The sequence below is a fragment of the Zophobas morio genome, unplaced genomic scaffold, assembly GCF_036711695.1.
Source record: "Zophobas morio isolate AGI-343-1 ecotype UQ-CSIRO unplaced genomic scaffold, CSIRO_AGI_Zmor_V1 ptg000004l, whole genome shotgun sequence".
In the NCBI taxonomy this organism is placed as follows: Eukaryota; Metazoa; Arthropoda; class Insecta; order Coleoptera; family Tenebrionidae; genus Zophobas; species Zophobas morio.
The window spans coordinates 17995409-18014516 of NW_026972109.1; the positions used below are offsets into that span (position 1 = coordinate 17995409).

Genomic DNA, 19108 nt, shown 5'->3' on the forward strand with positions numbered 1-19108 from the left:
GTTTAAAAAAATCTGGCGTAACCGGTAGAGGATTTTAGTAACTTTCGCCATAAGGTTGGGAAACTCTGCATAAAAATGTGACTTATTCTACGTCAAATTACGTCATCCGTCAGCATCGGCTGCTGGTTGTGGTAACCTTCAACTTCGTTGTGAAACAATTTGATCTTTTCAATTCAAAATGGATTTATTTACATCGAAATCCTCGTGCAGTGCGGACGATAATGTGTGTTCCAAATGTACTCAAAAATCCTATGCCAGCTTTTAAAAAACCTTCTGGCTTTGTTTTCAACAATGACTAACAGTTCTAGTGGTGACTACAATTCGAACAGCATCTCGGCGTACGCCTTCAAGCCCTTCCAGTATGAAGAAATCAAACCGAACTCGAAGAGTAAAGTGCCTTACCCCAGAAGCGGCCATCGAATAGGTGCTGATGCAGCCAGTCTTTACTCTTTCGGAGGATACAACCCTTTAATTGACGACAGCGACAATGACGAGGTTTGGGTGCACTCGTACCCCCTTTTCCAAGAACTGTGGAGGTTTAATTTCGCCAAGAGGGAATGGACCAGATACCCAAATAGCCATTCGTTGCCTCTTGAATTAGCATCAAATGCCTTAATTCTCCACAAGAACGTCTTAATGGTATGTGACTTGACTCGGATTTTGGGTTGTTCAAACGTGATTGTAGGTGTACGGGGGGACAGGATCTCCGTTTGGTTTTCGTTGCAGTAATCAACTGTTTGTGTGTCGTGTTAATGACAATGAAGGCCTTATGGATGAGGTACATACTACAGGACAACTGCCTTTACCTGCTTATGGACAAGCTTTAATTCTTCACAATGATTATCTGTACACCATTGGAGGAACTACAGGTGTTCAGTACACATGTGATATTCACAGGTAAATTAAGTTTAGTAATTCCTCATAATATGTAAAAAGTAGGTTCCCTAGAGTCAAGGTTAATAACTAAAATTGGCCAGAGATTTATTTCAAGGTTTTCATTAAAGAGAAAGTAGTTTGGTGCTGATGAAGTTTACCAGAAAAAATTGCACAAGTATCAATACACGCAGAATTTTTTTGCCAAAAATGACACCTTAATCTCTCAAAATGTTAACATTTTTGTAAAATAGTAACAACCTTGAATTAGCACAGCATAATCTAACGAAAATTAAATTACCTCATCTATAACATATTTTTAAAAAGAACAATTTGCCAAAATGCGTTCTTTTTTGTTTTTGTCTTATTTTAAGACCCGCTGGATGACGATACAAGTGTTTACTTTAGAGAGATGCAATAATATTATATTTAGACTCCATTAAGATAACTCTGCGGTATTTTCGCATGACAAACCTCTTGCATAACAATTTCAACGTTTAATCAACAATCATCTAGCGAAAGTACTTTTGATCAGAATGTTTTGTTACCGCGGTGACCGAATGCCCCAGCATATTGTTCACATTCATATTCTAAACAGGGAAGTTGCAACTGCAATGTGTGCTAATCTGGTTAGGGTTATTAAATATGCACTATAATTAATTTATGATAAACATTAATACTAACTTTATGTGATGATTTATTAAGGTTATAACAATTATGAATCAAGTGCAGTAGCAAACAGTGAAAGTTTAAGGTCGAGAACGTTATACAATACACCGAATTATATTGCTTTATGGTGTTTGTATTGTTCACGTTGTCATAAAAACTACTTATTTATATTTATTACAGACAGAAACGACTTAAGTATATCGGGTGATTCGTTTAAGATTCAAGTTTTGAACTCGAAATATTTGTGGTGTGGCGTAATATTTATTTACCGTAAAATAAGTACACGCCTTCCAATTGGCGTCCTACCTCAACGATTACAAATGCATTTTTTAAGAGTAAATCTTTATGTTAAAATCATGAAACTGCGCTTTCTCAAAACGATAATGCAATTCACATTTACTGCCTTAGTGTGTGTGAATTTGTAACAGTGTTAACTTTCCCGTGATTAAGTAAGAAGTTGCCGAATTTTTTATTGAATTATTAATACTAGTACTAGTTTTCCCAAGTGTCTACAGAAATTATGTTATTTATAATATCACCAACGTGATTGCTTTGTTTTATTTTTAAGTAATCTGTTCATTATCAAAACAGTCGAAAAGTTAACTAGAAAAATCGGTTTAATTTGTTAAACAAGACAATTAAAATACCTTTTTAATATTGTACATATCTTATCTACATGTAAAAATTTAACGACTACACGGAAATCTGAGTCCCTTGATGATAACCATTATCAAATTAATAGTATTGATATTATTGATAAGTGTTTGAAGTGCCGACTATTTTATTGTCCAAATAAATGAAATATTTAATGCAACAAAAAATTGATCGTAAATAAGGAATCAAATAAAAAATTAAATATGTATTTAATATTTAATTTTATATCGTCTCGACGTTTCATTTTTTTTAAATACGTTTGTTGTGCTTTAAAGGCAAGGAAGGTTCTATATAACATTATATGTAAATAAACTGCTGTGTGTTTATTTAATGATAAAAATAAAATATAATTTTGTTTGTAAATAATCCCGTATCTAAAAAAAAAGCTTTGTTTTATTGCAAACAGTATACAGGGACGTTAAATTCTAATTTACATTAATTAGAATAAATAAAACAAATCACTACAATTTTGCAGACGTGAATACAATTTAAAAGACATTACTCACTAAATTATTCATAAAACTAAAATTTTCTTAACGATTTAGAAACATTATTGATGACTCCATAAGCAAAAATTAACTCGAGGTTATGTATATAAAATTAAAAATAAATTACGAAATGAGAGTGCAAAATTAACTGCAAAAAAAACTATATTTTCGTAATAGTGTAAATAATTTATATATTTTTAAACGATGTTGAATAAGATTTTTGTAACATGTATTAACATTTTTTTTAATAGTGATGTTATTAACAATAATAATAAATATTCATTATGTGTTTTATAAGAAGAGATAAGAATTAATTGCACCAAAGTAAAAAAACAATAATCAGAAAAATTATTTAACATTTCAAGTCGACCATGTCTTAGAAAATTATTTTTCAAAATTGGTGTTTTTAGAGCATTGTTTTTTGGTTGGTATTTCTGACTTCATAATGTGACATTTTTCAAAATTGAGACATAATTGACAACTGTCACCGTGTTTTTCCACCCAAGTTCACGAAATCGGAGAACTGATGGGAAGTCATTATTTCTCTACAAGTTACATTTCGTCACCAACCTGCTGATTTAATATAAAAACCTGCTCAGCTGTTCAATCCACCGAAAACGAGGTGGGAAGAACGAGAAAATAAATTTAATTTTTTTAATTTAGCAACATCCGACCGTAATTTGCATGGCTGCCAACTAAGACTGTCAAAATAACTACAAAAAATTAGATTAATAATAAACCTTGCTTATAAGGTAATTTCCACACCGGTCCTTTGTATAAACTTGACATTAAGAAATAAAGGTTCCTCGTTAACTGAAACAGGATTTGACAGTAGACACTGAATAAACATTTTTTTTTATAATTTGATGCACATTTCAACTATGCCGCAATATTTTAAATTATGATTTAACTTTTTGCCTTGAAAAATATCCAAATTCTTTAAAGCTACGATTTAAGTAAAAAAATTATTCCGTTGTAGATTAAATCTCAAAACTCTAGTCTGGGAAATCGTCTATGTTAGTCGTGGAGTCAGTGACTATGAGCCAACGGGACGTTATCGTCACGAAGTCGGTTTCGATAACCGAAGTATCTACGTTCTTGGAGGAGGAACGGCCGTATCAGCGTTTGACTTTGCCAACATCCCTGTTTTCAGCTTGGAAAAGCGAGCTTGGCATCCTCAGAAAACGATCAGAGATACCAAAAAAGGTGAGTAAAAATTGAACGTGGAGGAGTTCTGTTCATTTGTGAGCATAATTTTGAAAATGAACAGGGCATCCACTTCGTAGTAAAAATAGGGGCTTTTCACAAGACAGATAAAGATGGACTTCAGAATTACGACAAATTTTAATGTATGATTTTAATTGAGGTTTGGATAATGAGTAGTGAAAAATGTGTGAAGAGCGCATATAAATATAACATATTACATGTGGATGTTAATTTGCGTAGTTAAATTTTTGAAAAATAATTTACCTTCCTTGCTCCTTCGGGTCGAAAATTTTTAGAACACATTTTATTAGTCACACAAAGTTCAATAATAATACGTGTTTTTCAAGTTTGAAAATAGTAGCAGCAATCAGAGAAAAATTAATGTCAAAAATTAAGTAAGATTATATATTCATAATTTTGACACAAAATTCAACGATTTTTGACCATGTACTGTTATCAATGCGAGCATAATTTCTGAATCTTTTTTTAGCAAATTTGTTATCGTAATTTATAAAAAGCAGTATTACAGTTCATTTTTTTAAGGGCGTGGAAATATTCACCCAACCCAGAATACACATTTCACAGTTAACCTGACAATTTTCATATTATGTGTTAAACAATTTTGAAATAATGTATATTTTGCAAAAAAAAAGTCAATATTGACATTTTGGTTAAAATGTTATTTTCTTAAAGTGTCACATTATTGTTAGCCTAAAAATTTGTGTTTCATTTGTTATGTGTCAGCTGTAGGCTAAGGAAGTATTGTAATCGAGTGCATTGAGGGACTGGCTATTTTTATGTTTCCTCGACTTTTCATGACCCCTAAAGTACGAAGAAATAGGCCTCCCGTTTTCATCAGTCTGTCTGTCTGCCGTCTCTCCAGATTTTTATTAGAGGATAATGTAATGTAATGTTTATTCATGTTTAAAATACAAAGTATCATACAGTCGTCAAAATCAGTGTAATTCTATATTTAACCAAAAAGTTACTTTAAAGCAGTAGGTAATTATTAATTGTTGAGTAAGTTTCCCCCTTCCACCTAAGAACTAAAATTATGGTTAAGAAATTCATCTTGGGAGTAAAAGGCTCCTTCTATTAATGAAGTTCTCACTACCTTTTTAAAATTAACTAAAGGCAAATTCTTTATATTTTCTGGCAATTTATTAAAAAAAACTTTACGCCATAGTAACTGGTGGCTTCTCTAGCTCTCTTCAGCCTATGATAATTGATGATGTATTCGTTCTTTTTACGCGTGTTATATTGATGTTCTGCAGAGTTATAATTGAATTCATTTTCCTTAATGAACAGAACCGCAGCAAAAATATACATACATGGAACCGTCATTATTTGCAGTTTCTTATACTGCTCCCGGCAGTCGTCTCTATACTTTAATCCAGCGAGTACTCTTACACATTTCCTTTGAACTGAGAACACTTTATTAATGTGTACTGAATGTCCCCAAACCAGAATTCCATAGTTAATAGAACTATGAATGAGACCATAGTAAGCTGTCTTTAGCACATATAACGAGACAGAGTATCTCAGTTGCCGTAATACAAATACTTGACTTGATAATTTATTACACAGTGCATTAACGTGTGCTTCCCATGTTAACCCTGCGTCCATTATTATCCCAAGAAATTTAATTGGTTTTTTATGACAATCACTCCGTTTTAGAGAAAACATGAGTCTTTGTTCCTTATCCTCACTCATACATACTTTATTGGCCAAAAACCATGTCTTAATGGATGCATAGCAATGATCTCTTTGCCTATTTAAAATTTCAACATTTTGACCTGTACTAAATGTGTTGGTGTCATCTGCAAATAATATAAAATTTGTATCACAGCATGACGGAAGATCATTAATATAAATTAAAAATAAAACTGGTCCAAGCACTGAACCTTGTGGGACACCGTGTAAAATTGTTTTAATCTTCGAACATTGTTCTCTACCTACTGAAACATACTGTTTCCTCTTATTTAAATATGACTTTATTAATGACAAGGCACTATGGTTGAAGTTATAAAATCTCAATTTATTTAGAAGAGTATCATGCGAGACACAGTCAAATGCTTTAGTTAAATCATAGAAATGTGCATCTAAAAATTCATTCCTGTCGAGTGCACCTGTAATTTCAATACATAATCTGTTTATTGCTAAGGTTGTTGAACGATTATTTCGAAACCCGTATTGACAGTTAGTAAATAAATTGTTTTTTTCAAAGTAATCACACATTTGCGTTTTTAGAATTTTTTCAAAAACTTTGCTTATTATTGGCAATATGGACACCGGCCGATAATTTGAAGGGTCCAATTTGTCGTTTTTCTTAAATATAGGCACCACTTTGGTCAATTTTAAAACGTCGGGAAAGATCGATTCTTTAATACACTGATTAAATAGACTCGTTAATGGAATTACTAAAATATGACCTATAGATTTAACAATTTGTATATTAATCCCATACGCATCCTTGCATGAAGTATTTTTGAGGGAAAATATTATGTCTCTCACTGTATTAACTGAAGCTTCTTTAAAAACAAATTTATCATTAGGAGTATGTTTAGTTTTATGTAAGAGTTCACTTGAACTTACATCACAGGGTGGCAGTTTATCCATTATTGATGTAGCGACATTTTCAAAGTATTCTGCAAAAACACTGGGATTTATTGGAGTGCTCTCAACTTTTTTATGGTTTCTGTTATTCTTAATTAAATTCCATGCTGCCAAATTTTTGTTGGAAGCTCTTAAAATTACTCTGTCATTGTATCTTTGTTTTTCTCTACGAATATGAGTAATATAATGTTGTTTTACAGCTTTAAATGTAACTTTTGAGACATGTCCTTGTCTATATGCTTCATTAAAAGGTAGTGTCAGAAACTACCGAACCGATTGCTGTCAAATTTAGGACATGTATTAGGAATATTGTGTAGATGGTAAAACCCTAACCAAAAAATTAGGAGAATCATTCCCACGAACAATGGGATGATATCATCACCAAAATATACATTAGTAAATCTTATTTTGATCTTACAAAATAAGATACTCCGGCACATGTAGTTTATGAATCCGTGTTGAGTTTGTACCCTAGACATTCTGATTTTTGGGGAAAAAATCAAAATTCTATAACAGCATTTTAAGGTTGTTGTAAGCATAGTAAATCCTTAATCAAATTTTTTTCGTATATCCTCCCCCCAAGTGATGACGGCATTTTACAATTTTGACGAATAGATTTTATCAAATTGGATACTACTGAATGTGTGATTTATGAATCCGTGTCGAATTTTATAGCCTAGACATCAGATTTTTGGAAAAAAAAAAAAACAAAATTGTATAATAACATTAAATTTGATAATTTAACTTGGAAGTTCTAAAACGGAATAAATTTTCCTTAAATATTATAGAATTACATGCTCCTGGATATGTGATTTAAGAATCCGTGTTGAGTTTTTCCCCTAGACATCCAGGTTTTTGGGAAAAAAATCAACATTTTCAAATTTAATTTCGAAATTACAAAATCGAATGCTCTAAAATCTTGATTTATGGCCTCCTCAAAAAGTAATGATCTCATCTTGCAATTCTTTTTTCAGTTTGATAAATGAGGCACATGTGATTTATGAATCCGTGTTGAATTAGTTTTTAGTTCCAGATTTTTGAAAAAAAATATCTAAATTTTGAAACATCTTACAATTTCGCCAAAAGTTTTTCAAATTTATGAGTGTTTTGGGGAAAAAATGAGTGTGGTTAATTAATCACTCCTCTCATCTGCGTTGGAGAGACAAAATCATCAAATTTCATTTTCTTTTAACCGCTGAGGGCCGGTTTATCAATGCTCAGTTAAAAGTGTCTGTTAAGTAACTGTCAGTTAAGGGTAACTAGCAGTTAACGGAGGTAAAGTGTTTATCAATGCACGATGTTTCTTCCAGTTTCGTAGCTCGAAGTTTAGCTGTTACTCTCTTAAGTTGGTAACGCTCACCTCACTGGGAATGAGTTGTGATTGGTCAGTTCAAAACTCCCCGACCTTGAAAGTTCCATCAGATTCGATCCGCATTCGGTATTCAACGATTGTATATCGCGTTTCACGTGATCAATCATGAAAAGCAAAATTTAGCATTAGAAAAAAAGTATTGGAAATTAAAAATGAAACAAGTAGGTACACCTATAAATAAATACAGAGAGATCGAAAAAGAAATTAGTCAAAGTTGGCCATGCACGAAAAGGCGGTTGTCTTAGTTTAAAATATTTTTTTATTAATCGTCACGTTGACAAAAGTAATTTGCACTGTTATCAAACGAAATTAAAGCTTTTTTGTTATTAGAATCTTTAGAAATGGGATAAATTTTAGACAAAATTGGAAAACGGTGATTTTAATTCATTCTTATGTGTTTTAAAAGTAGGCGTCATAATTCTAATTTTAAACTGTCAGTTTGACATTTAATAAAAAAAATTAAATTATCCTACCACCGTGATTACGACAAACGGCTGGTCGTGCATGGCCCACTTCGATTAATTTCTTTTTCGATCTCGCGGTATTATTAGATAAGTTTTTAATTTTTGGTACCTACATTAGACCTGGAAAATAATCGGCTAATAATAAGTGTTTTTCTCATCTTTTCTCTGTCAATTTGTTGCACAACATAAGTCCTCATCAAAATATTGTTAAATTCATAACAGATTTATTTGGATTTGTTAGGTTATGTTGCCACTAACTGGTGGATAACGCTTTAACTGACAGTTTGAACTGTCAGTTAATTTATCAGGCACTTTGACCACCAGTCTTGAGGTAGCGGGTAATGATAAACAGGTTAACTCACAGACAAGCTTTAACTGCCAGTTACTTTAACTTAACTGCGCATTGATAAACCGGCCCTGATGCTTGTAGTCGCATTCTTTCGAAGTATAAACATAAACAGTCGAAGTTAAGCATGTGCTGAGAAATTGAGAGTATCAACATATTTTCGTGTGAATTACGTGCTTAAAATATATTTCATATTGACCATATTTTTGCTTTATAGAGGTTATGAAAACGAAAATCGCAAAATCAAATTTTATTGATTTAATTAAGGCAAAGGAAGTTCTGTCGAAATAGCCTTCGACCAATGTTTTTACACATTTTATTCGAATTGAAAATATAATCGTCACCATTAGAGATGCAAAAAAACGGTTTTTTAAAAAATCTGTTTTTGTGTTTTAAAAAACGTTTTGTTTTTTTTTTTTTTTGTAAGTTGTATCAATATTAATAAAAATAGTTAAAGCTGCCATTGGAAAAAAACAAAAATACTTTAATCATAGCCAACTCCATTAACATCTAAAGAGATATATTTTGCCCCTATTTTTCTTAATATACGTAGTCGTTTTTTACATGGCTGCCTACAATATTAGCGACAAAAATATCCAAATATTTTAATTTTTTTAAAGAAATATCCTTTAATTTAAAACATGATTTTTAATAAAATCGACAAAAGGTAACCCAAGTTATATCCAGTAAAAATTTCAGCTCTGAATCTTTGTTCAAACAAAAGTTTACATGGGGTATAAAATTTAACATGGGAATCCCTATGGTCACTTTTAAAAAAGTTGCACTGTATATAGTTTCCTTTGAACGGCACGATACTTAAAACAATGTTTGCAGTTAAGCTCCGCCCCTCGGCCCACGACGAATAGAAAAAATCGTCACAATTGACATAGGGTGGGTGGGCGGGGCTTATATTTCGCGTCTGTTTTTCTCAACATACGTAGTCTTCTTTTCACAACAAGAAGCTCAAAACATGGTAAATTTTATTGGTGAAATATGGATTTTGGAATTATGCTCTGCCGCTTGATCCGACAACGAATGAAAAATTTATCACAATTGAGGTCGGTGCGGACATAGGTGGGATTTAATTTTTTAACTTTCTTTTTTACATAATCCATATACTTAATTTTCTTTGAACAACACAATGACTTAAGAACTCGTTTTACATGGTAATTTCTTGTAGAGAAATGAGGATTTTGCAATTAAGGTCCGTCCTCTGGCTCACGACGAATACAAAAAGTCATTACAATTGAGATAGGGTGGGTGGGCGGGGCTTATATTTTGCCTCTGTTTTTCTTAACATACGTAATCTTCTTTTCACAAGAAGAAACTTAAAACATCTCTTTAGAGATTAATGGAGTTAGTCATGCTTTAATTTTAAAATGACGCCATCTGTTAACGGGCTATAGAACCAACCTGTAACATGTTTCATAACTTAACTTTAAGGTAGGAGGGAAATCATATCTTCATATATGTATGTACATTTTATGTAAAGTTACAAATAGACGATGACTTATTTATTAATTGCATGTTATTAGAAAAAAAAAAACAAAAATTCATAAAAAACGTACGGGAATTAAAGAAAGAAAATTTAAAGTTGTTTAAAAAAACAAAAAACCTATTCTGTTTAAAAACAAAAAAAAACGTGTTTTAAAACCAATAAAACAAATGGTTTTTTATACTTACATCACTAGTCACCATTAGTTTGTGTATATTATGTAGATAATTTTGTCCACGCCCGTAAAAAAGAACCAAATATTTTTTTTGTTTTCGTTAAAATTTTGCCATTGATGGATAGGCACCCAATAATAATAGGTTATGTTGATACACGAAATTGTAGGCAATCACAACATATATAGCGTGTTATTGAAAGGTACGTACAAAATAAAATCGGCAATTGGTCTCGAAGTATGGGTGCTAAAAGTTAAAAAAAAGTTCAGATAAAAGTGTTCTCTTTTCAGAGATAAAAATTATTAAAATTTATGTCCAAATTCGTTGTACGCCTCTGATAAAAAGATCATCTTTTGTTTCTATAGCAACATTTAGTCTTAATTTTACCTATTTAACCTTCAGTAACGTCTAAAAAGATTGGATGAGGGTTAATTTTTCCTTTATAATTTTGATAACACAAAATAAGTTTTTCAGACTTCTTAGACTTCGCGAAGAACTGTCAATTTTGTTTTACGTACCTTTCAATAACACCCTGTATTTTATGTTCTAAGGGACGACCTACGTACTTTGGTGAGGTAAACTATAACCACCACACATTTTTTGTTCAACTTAGCCACCCAATTTTGAAAAAGTGTCTCATCCATTGTTTTGTGATAATCTCTATCATTGTTTTTCGATTTGAATAAAAAGTTACAACCACCTAAAAACCCAAATTGACTTCCTGTCAGTTCATTCAACGTGAAGCAAAAATTTCATTACTTACTTTAGTCTAAAAACATCCTGAAGGATGGTCAGAAATTAAAAAATGTAACGTGTAAAGTTGTAAAAATTCATATTCCAAAAATCCAGCCTAATTAACGGATATTAAATTACTGAATTTACCTTACTTACCTCATATGGAATCAATAAACCTTCAGTAGTTGCAAGGAAATAAATATAGCCTTGAGTTCTTTATTGCACATAAAGGCAGACCATTTAATTCCGTTTTTATGTGTTTTACTTACTCAATAACTTGACATTACCTGACATTGCTACATCTTATTCGTAACACGTGCGCTCTATCTACATCCTGTTCTCACCTCACCAAGCCTCTGATAATAATTCGTGAAAAGCCCTTATATTTTATAGCCGCTGTAAATAAACTTGAAACGATGTTAGGGATTCCTCCACCACGACGTTGTCACGGCGCCGTCCAAATAAACACGGAAAACGGTACGCAAGTCTTCATCGCCGGCGGTCACGACGGCGAAAACGTCTTCGACGACTTGTGGCGTCTAGACTTGAAAACATTTCAATGGACTTACTTCGACAAGTGTAGGTTGCCGTTCCCTATATATTTTCACGCCGCTGCGGCAACACCAGAAGGGCGACTCTACATTTTCGGCGGAATTTGTAGTAATAACGATAACGACGTCAGGCGGAGCAATTGCATGTATTCAACGTGGCTGTGCATACCTAAGCTTAGTGAGATATGTTGGGAGGCCGTTTTGCATTACAGTCCACATATCGTGGATTGCAAGAGTGAGGATCTGATCAATGTAGGATTACCGAGACACTATGTACAAAGGCTAGGCAATAACACGTCACCATCAAACAGAGAACAATAAGCGGGGGTTTATTAACTTAAGTTCTCTTGCGACGAGAATTTTATTTATTTTTATTCTCTCTATTGATCAAATAAATTATTTAATAACAAGCTGGTTTGCAATTAGAATTTTCCACAACACAGGGACGTGGCGAACAAGTTGCGTTTTTTCATAGCTCGCAGTTCCAGCCACTGCTCCTGATTGGGTACGTACATCTCGGCTGGCATGAGCTCGTTTTTTTCAGCGGGGGGCGAATTGCTGCTTTCTACAACTAAAGTTGGTTTTAATTACAGTCGGAGTGAGTTTAGCAAGTTACCGATTTTTTTGTTCTTGTCCACCATCTTGATTTGTTCGCCAGGACATCGCAGGAGCAGACGACCCACGCCCTCGCACCTTCTCAACACTTCGTTTTTTACCATTTTCTTTCGCATTGTTTGGCTGATGACTGAACAGTTCGTCAACCAAGTTTCGACGTAGCCGAAGTCACAAAGTAGTTGACAAGCGCCATGTTGTGAAAACTTTATTTTGTTCATGTAAATGTGGTCCAGCCAGGACTCGCACATAATCTGAAGGATCATGTTGCTGATTAGATGGTCCTCAGTGGCGATTAAAATCGGAGTGAGAATTCGGTCTGAAGATAAAAAAAAAATGTTAACAATACAAAATTATGCTGGTTTTACACCAGTTCTTAAAAATTTCGCCAAAATATTTTAATCAAATCTCAATATCAGCATTTATGAAAATATTTTTAAAAGTCTCGGTGTCAAAAAGCGCGCGACACTCTTCTGAGTAAGTATCAAATCGTTTGGATGATACATATCAAGTAAACACTGTATTGATTCTAAAAGGCTTTCCGAACTTTCGCGTTGGGTTTCTCTACAAAGTTGGTAGAATTTTTTAAGCCTTATTTATTAAATAGACAATCTGTTGTCATTACACGAGGTTTTATTTCCACTTCCCTTTTCCTGTTTCTGTGGTTCCTCAGGTATTTGACTTGGGTCTCCTTTCATTCCTCGATTTTTTTAATGATCGTGCAATAAATTAAATTTAGACTAGTCCTAAATCCAAAATCATTTAAAATTATGTTTAATTATGCGTATGCTTTAATTGTTTAGTTTCCTGAACACACATTTTTTTCGTACAAATCTTGCTTGAAATACTTCTTATTTTCTACATATTGCAGTATTTATCCTATGAGAGAACTTTCTTATTTTCAATAATTAAATAGATTTCAAAAATTTGTAAATATTTTTCCCCAATATAGAACCATCTGGAAGTCGGCAATTTTCCAGAGGCGACAGTGCCCGACTCCAAAATTGATATACTTTTAAACGAAGTAAAATTTTGGCCTTTCAGGCTCCGGTCAAAATGTTTCCCATCAGGTCTCATCCACCTCTAATCACGGGACTCCCGAGATTTTTTCGAATCACTTCAAAAACAGAACACAAGGGACCCCCAAGATTCTTTCAAACTATTTCAAAAACAAAACAAATGGCATCCCCGAGATTCTTTGAAATTACTTCAAAAACAAGAGAAAGGATTTCCGAAATTTTTTCAAACACAAAACACAGGGGGTCTCTGAGATTCTTTCAAACTACTTCAAAAACAAAAGGGGTCCCCGATAATCTTTGAAATTACTTCAAAAACAAGAGAAGGGATCTCCAAATTTTTTCAAACTACTTCAAGAACTATACACAAGTGGTACCCGAGATCCTTTCAAATTACTTCAAAAACAAAACAAAAGAAGTCCCCCAGATCCTTCAAACCACTTCAAAAACCAGGCACGAGGGGTTCCCGAGATTCTTTCAAAATACTTTAAAAACCAAACGAAACAGGTCCCCGAGATCCTTCAAATTACTTCAAAAACCAGACACAAGGGGTCCCCATGTCTATCAAACCACTTCCAAAAAACAGAACACATTTAGCAGCCGAGATTATTTCAAACTACTTCAAAAACTATACACAAGGGATCCGCAAAATCTTTTCAAACTTCTTCCAAAAAGCAGAATACAAGTGGTCCCCTACATTCTTTCAAATTTCTGCAAAAACAAAACAACAGAAGCCCTCGAGATTTTTCAAACCATGTCAAAAACCAGGCACAATGGGTTCCCGAGATTCGTTCAAAATACTTCAAAAACCAGACACAAGGCGTCCGCGAGATTTTTTCAAACTACTTCAAAAACAAGATAACAGAGGTCTCCGAGATCCTGCAATCCACTTTAAAAACAAAACAAAAAGAGCCCCCGAGATCCTTCAAATTACTTCGCAAACCAGACACAAAGGGTCACCAAGATTCTTTCAAACTACTTCAAAAACCAGACACAAGACGTCCCCGCGTCTATCAAACCACTTCCACAAAATAAAACACATTAAGCACCCGAGATCCTTTCAAATTTCCTCAAAAACAAAAGAAATCCACGAGATCCTTCAAACTACTTCAAAAACCAGGCACAAGGGATTCCCGAGATTCTTTCAAAATACTTCAATAACAAGACAAGGGATTCGCAAAATCTTTTCAAAACTCCTTCCAAAAAGCAGAACACAAGTGGTATCCGAGATCTTTTGAAATTATTGCAAAAACAAAACAAAAGAAGTCCTCGAGATTCTTCGAACAATATCAAAAACCAGGCACAATAGGTTCCCGAGATTCTTTCAAACTACTTCAAAAACAAGACAAAAGAGGTCCCCGAGATCCTTCAATCTACTTCAAAAAGAGTCCCCGAGATCCTTCAAATTACTTCAAAAACAAAACAAAAGAAGTCCCCCAGATCCTTCAAACCACTTCAAAAACCAGGCACGAGGGGTTCTCGAGATTCTTTCAAAATACTTTAAAAACTAAACGAAACAGGTCCCCGAGATCCTTCAAATTACTTCAAAAACCAGACACAAGGGGTCCCCATTTCTATCAAACCACTTCCAAAAAACAGAACACATTTAGCAGCCGAGATTATTTCAAACTACTTCAAAAACCAGACTAGGGATCTTTGAAATTCTTTCAAACTACTTCAAAAACTATACACAAGGGATCCGCAAAATCTTTTCAACTTCTTCCAAAAAGCAGAACACAAGTGGTACCCGACATCCTTTCAAATTTCTGCAAAAACAAAACCACAAAAGTCCTCGAGATTCTTCAAACCATATCAAAAACCAGGCACAATGGGTTCCCGAGATTCTTTCAAAATACTTCAAAAACCAGACACAAAGCGTCGGCGAGATTCTTTCAAACTACTTCAAAAACAAGACAAAAGAGGTCCCCGAGATCCTTCAATCTACTTCAAAAACAAAACAAAAGGAGTCCCCGAGATCCTTCAAATTACTTCGAAAACCAGACACAAAAGGTCACCGAGATTCTTTCAAACTACTGCAAAAACCAGACACAAGAGGTCCCCGCGTCTATCAAACCACTTCCACAAAATAGAACACATTAAGCACCCGAGATCCTTCAAACTACTTCAAAAACCAGGCACAAGGGGTTCCCGAGATTCTTTCAAAATACTTCAATAACAAGACAAGGGATTCGCAAAATCTTTTCAAAACTCCTTCCAAAAAGCAGAACACAAGTGGTACCCGAGATCCTTTGAAATTACTGCAAAAACAAAACAAAACAAGTCCTCGAGATTCTTCGAACCATATCAAAAACCAGGCACAATAGGTTCCCGAGATTCTTTCAAACTACTTCAAAAACAAGACAAAAGAGGTCCCCGAGATCCTTCAATCTACTTCAAAAAGAGTTCCCGAGATCCTTCAAATTACTTCGAAAACCAGGCACAAAGGATCTCCGAGATTCTTTCAAACTACTTCAAAAACCAGACACAAGGGGTCCTCGAGATTCTTGAAAACTACTTCAAAAACAAAATAAAAGGAGTCCCCGAAATCCTTCAAACTACATCAAACGCAAAACACAAGGGGTCGCCATAATTCTTTCAAACTACTTCAAAAACAAAACAAAAGGGGTCCCTGAGATTCTTTCAAACTACTTCCAACACAAAACAAAGGGTCCGCAAAATTTTTTCAAATTCCTTCCAAAAAACAACATAAGTGGTTGTCGGGATCCCTTCAAATTACTTCAAAAACAAAACAAAAAGAGTCCCCGAAATCCTTTCAAATTACTTCGAAAACTAGGCGCAAGGTGTCCCCAAGATTTTTTCAAACTACTTTAAAAACAAAGGGGTTCCCGAGATTGTTTCAAAATATTTCAAAAACAAGGCAAAAGTGGTCCCAGAGATCCTTCAAACTACGTCAAAAACCAGACACAAGGTGTCCCAAAAATGTTTTCAAAGTACTTCAAAAATAAGACAAAAGTATTCCCCGAGAGCCTTCAAACTACTTCAAAAACCAGGCGCAAAATGTCCCAAAGATTCTTTCAAACTAAGTACTTCAAAAACAAAAGGTGTCCTCTAGATTCTTTGAAATTACTTCAAAAACAAGGTAAGGAATCTCCGAATTTTTTTCAAATTACTACAAACACAAGGGATCCCTGAGATTCTTTCAAACTCCTTCCAAAAAGCAGAATACAAGGGAACGCCGAGATTCTTTCAAACTACTTCAAAAACAAGACAAAAGTGGTCCCAGCGATCCTTCAAACTACTTCAAAAACCAGGGACAAAGTGTTCCAAAAATTCTTTCGAACTACTTCAAAAACAAAAGGGGTCCCCGAGGTTCTTTGAAATGACTTCACAAAAAAAAGCAAGGGATCTCCGAAATTCTTTCAGATCACTTCAAAAACTATACCCAAGGGATCTGCAAAATTCTTTCAAACTCCTTCCAAAAGGTAGAATATACAAGTGGTACCCGAGATCCTTCAAACCACTTGAAAAACCAGGCACAAGGGGTTCCCGAGATTCTTTCATAATACTTCAAAAATCATACACAGTGGTCCGCGAGATTCTTTAATTACTTCAAAAACAAGACAAAGGATCTCCGAAATTCTTTCAAACTACATCAAACGCAAGACACGGGGCGCCGAGATTCTCTCAAACTACTTCAAAAACAACACAAAAGGGGTCCCCGCCATCTTTCACAAGAGATTTCAATTTCTTTCACACTACATAAGTTCAAAACTACTTCAAAAACCAGGCACAAGTGTTCCCGATATTGTTTCCAAATACTTCAAAACCAGAGACAAGTGGTCCCGGAGATTCTCTCAGAATACTTCATAGACAAAAAATCACGGGCATGGGCGAATGGGACTATCTGGAAATCGGGGATTTTCCAGAAGCATCAGTAGCTCTAGTACACCGGTACCTGAATCAGAATGTTAAATATTTTTAAACAAAATAAATTTCAGCCTTTCAGGCTCCAATCTGATTTTTCCCGTGCTGGTTCACAAAACATCTAGACGTTTTAGATATAACCATGGTACAAGAAGTCTTCATGTACCATGGTTATAACTTGATAAACAAAAAATTGAAACCTGAATAAATGAATTTCCTAATACGTGGTTTATATGAACAATTCCATGACTGTCAAATTGTGATAGGACCAAGAACAGTTAAAAATCCTCTCATGAACTGTGAATTTACAAACAAACAAAAATTTACACCACGTGTTTCAGATTAAAAAACCATTAAACCAACCCCTCACCACGAGCTACCACTCTAGAAATAAGTGAAGATCTCTTCACACGGTTGCCCATGTCTAAAAATTTTCTTAATGTACTTTTCAAATCCAAATTATTTATTGACTCTCACTAAAACATTTGTGCAACCTTATTTCACCTACCTAAATACTTATCAACATATGAGCTCTGCTTATCTGGAAGCTGCGTCGAAACCTTCCTCCAGTAAAAATTTTCAGGAAATATCATTTGCAGATTTGCTAAACTAATAGTCCTGCAAATACTGGCCAGATTCTTAACACATTCATTTGGAGTATCCTATAAACAATAAAATAATAAAAAATCGCAACACAGAGCTACCCACCTTCAGCTTACTTATATTTTCACTAACTTCGGAAACTAGCTTAGCCCTCATTAAAGTACAAACTTGCACGTGCACCCCTAAACCACCCTTTTCAATTTTTACACTATGGTCAGCGAAACGTAGCGAGTTCAACTGACCCAAACAACTAACAATATCACTATGAGTGATCATAAAAAAAGCGTCGACGTTCCAGTTGTTTGCAATTTTTTTAGTTTCACTAGCAGCCCAGAGTCTCGTAGTGTGTATGGAGTGATCTACAAAAAATAGTGTAGTGTGAGTTTGACACACCGATGTCACTACCTAGCCTATGCAAGACCGGAATTTGTTCCACTAAAGGCAACTCCTCCAAAGGCGCCCCAATAATCCAATCCGGAGTAATCTCACACTGGTTACACAACATCACTAGATCTTGCAAAACATTACAAAACAACTTCCCCGTGTCTGCATTGTACACGGACTTAGAAGCCACTAACGCTAATCGAAAATGTTGGTCCCAGGAAGTCAACGTTACGTGAACCCCCAAAGCATCAGCTAGACTCGTCAAAGCCGACAAAACCATCGCTGGTACTTCAGCTGTTGGTATAAACTGAGTTATCCACTCTCTCAAGTGTTGGCTACTGTGTGGAGGACGAGCCGACAAGGGACTGGAAGCCCACCAGAGTATAATGTGTTCTAAAAAATTCCCGACCTCACCCCACAAGATTTGTTCGTAATAATCCAGAACCTTCTCTCGAGCTTTCGTGCTAACTTTAGGGGCACCACTGCTTTTAGATTTTTTTATTCCGTCGTTTCCCAGCATGGCGGGAGACACTTTTAAGATCATCTCTAGCAAATCTAAGACGTTTTTTTCTTCGTATGCTATTAGTTCTTCGATGCTTAGGAAAGTTTCGTTGTTGCTGCCGTTATCGAAATTTAGAACTTTGTTTTTAGTGGCGAGTTCTGAAGGGTCTGGAGGTGACATGTGTTTAGTTAGAGCTCTGTAAATTTCGAAACTTGAGTTATCTGAGCCGTTATCGTCGTCGGTGGTTTCGTATAACTTGTAAGTTTCTAGGAGACAGTCGATTAGTTTGTGACAGCACAATTCCGCTCTGTTGCTGGAGATGATTTGGAGCAATCTAGCGACCGAGATTTTTCGTAAAGGAAAAAATAAATAGGGGCAGGAGTTGTTGCATATGCTCATGTTTTTAGGAATGCCGAATTTGCTATCGATAGAAAAGAGATTGTTGTACGCTGTGGATATCCTAC

The 19108-nt window shown here is 34.6% G+C and overlaps 2 protein-coding genes across 3 annotated transcripts in view; one reads left to right on the forward strand and one right to left on the reverse strand.

Annotated features, from left to right (window-relative positions):
* The first annotated feature begins 23 nt into the window (after positions 1-23).
* Slim (scruin like at the midline) lies at positions 24-12052 on the forward strand. The gene is made up of 4 exons (XM_064076094.1): positions 24-639; positions 686-897; positions 3664-3890; positions 11515-12052. Exons 1-4 carry the CDS (start codon positions 235-237, stop codon positions 11961-11963), a joined length of 1293 nt encoding a protein of 430 aa, XP_063932164.1. The 5' UTR covers positions 24-234; the 3' UTR covers positions 11964-12052.
* A 12-nt stretch (positions 12053-12064) lies between these two features.
* Positions 12065-19108, reverse strand: part of LOC135144042 (uncharacterized) — a 29574-nt gene continuing 22530 nt past the window's right edge. For both annotated transcript variants that reach the window (XM_064075993.1, XM_064075986.1), the window contains 5 exons: positions 18164-19104; positions 17864-18117; positions 17664-17817; positions 12259-12573; positions 12065-12213 (listed from right to left, as the gene is read on the reverse strand). In XM_064075993.1, the coding sequence (XP_063932063.1) occupies positions 12065-12213; positions 12259-12573; positions 17664-17817; positions 17864-18117; positions 18164-19104 (1813 nt within the window). The remainder of the gene's footprint in view (positions 12214-12258; positions 12574-17663; positions 17818-17863; positions 18118-18163; positions 19105-19108) is intronic.

Coding starts and splice junctions, on each gene's coding strand:
- Slim (XM_064076094.1), top strand. CDS start 235: ATGTACTCAAAAATCCTATGCCAGCTTTTAAAAAACCTTCTGGCTTTG. Junction 640..685: donor TCCACAAGAACGTCTTAATG/GTATGTGACTTG, acceptor ACGTGATTGTAG/GTGTACGGGGGGACAGGATC. Junction 898..3,663: donor TACACATGTGATATTCACAG/GTAAATTAAGTT, acceptor ATTCCGTTGTAG/ATTAAATCTCAAAACTCTAG.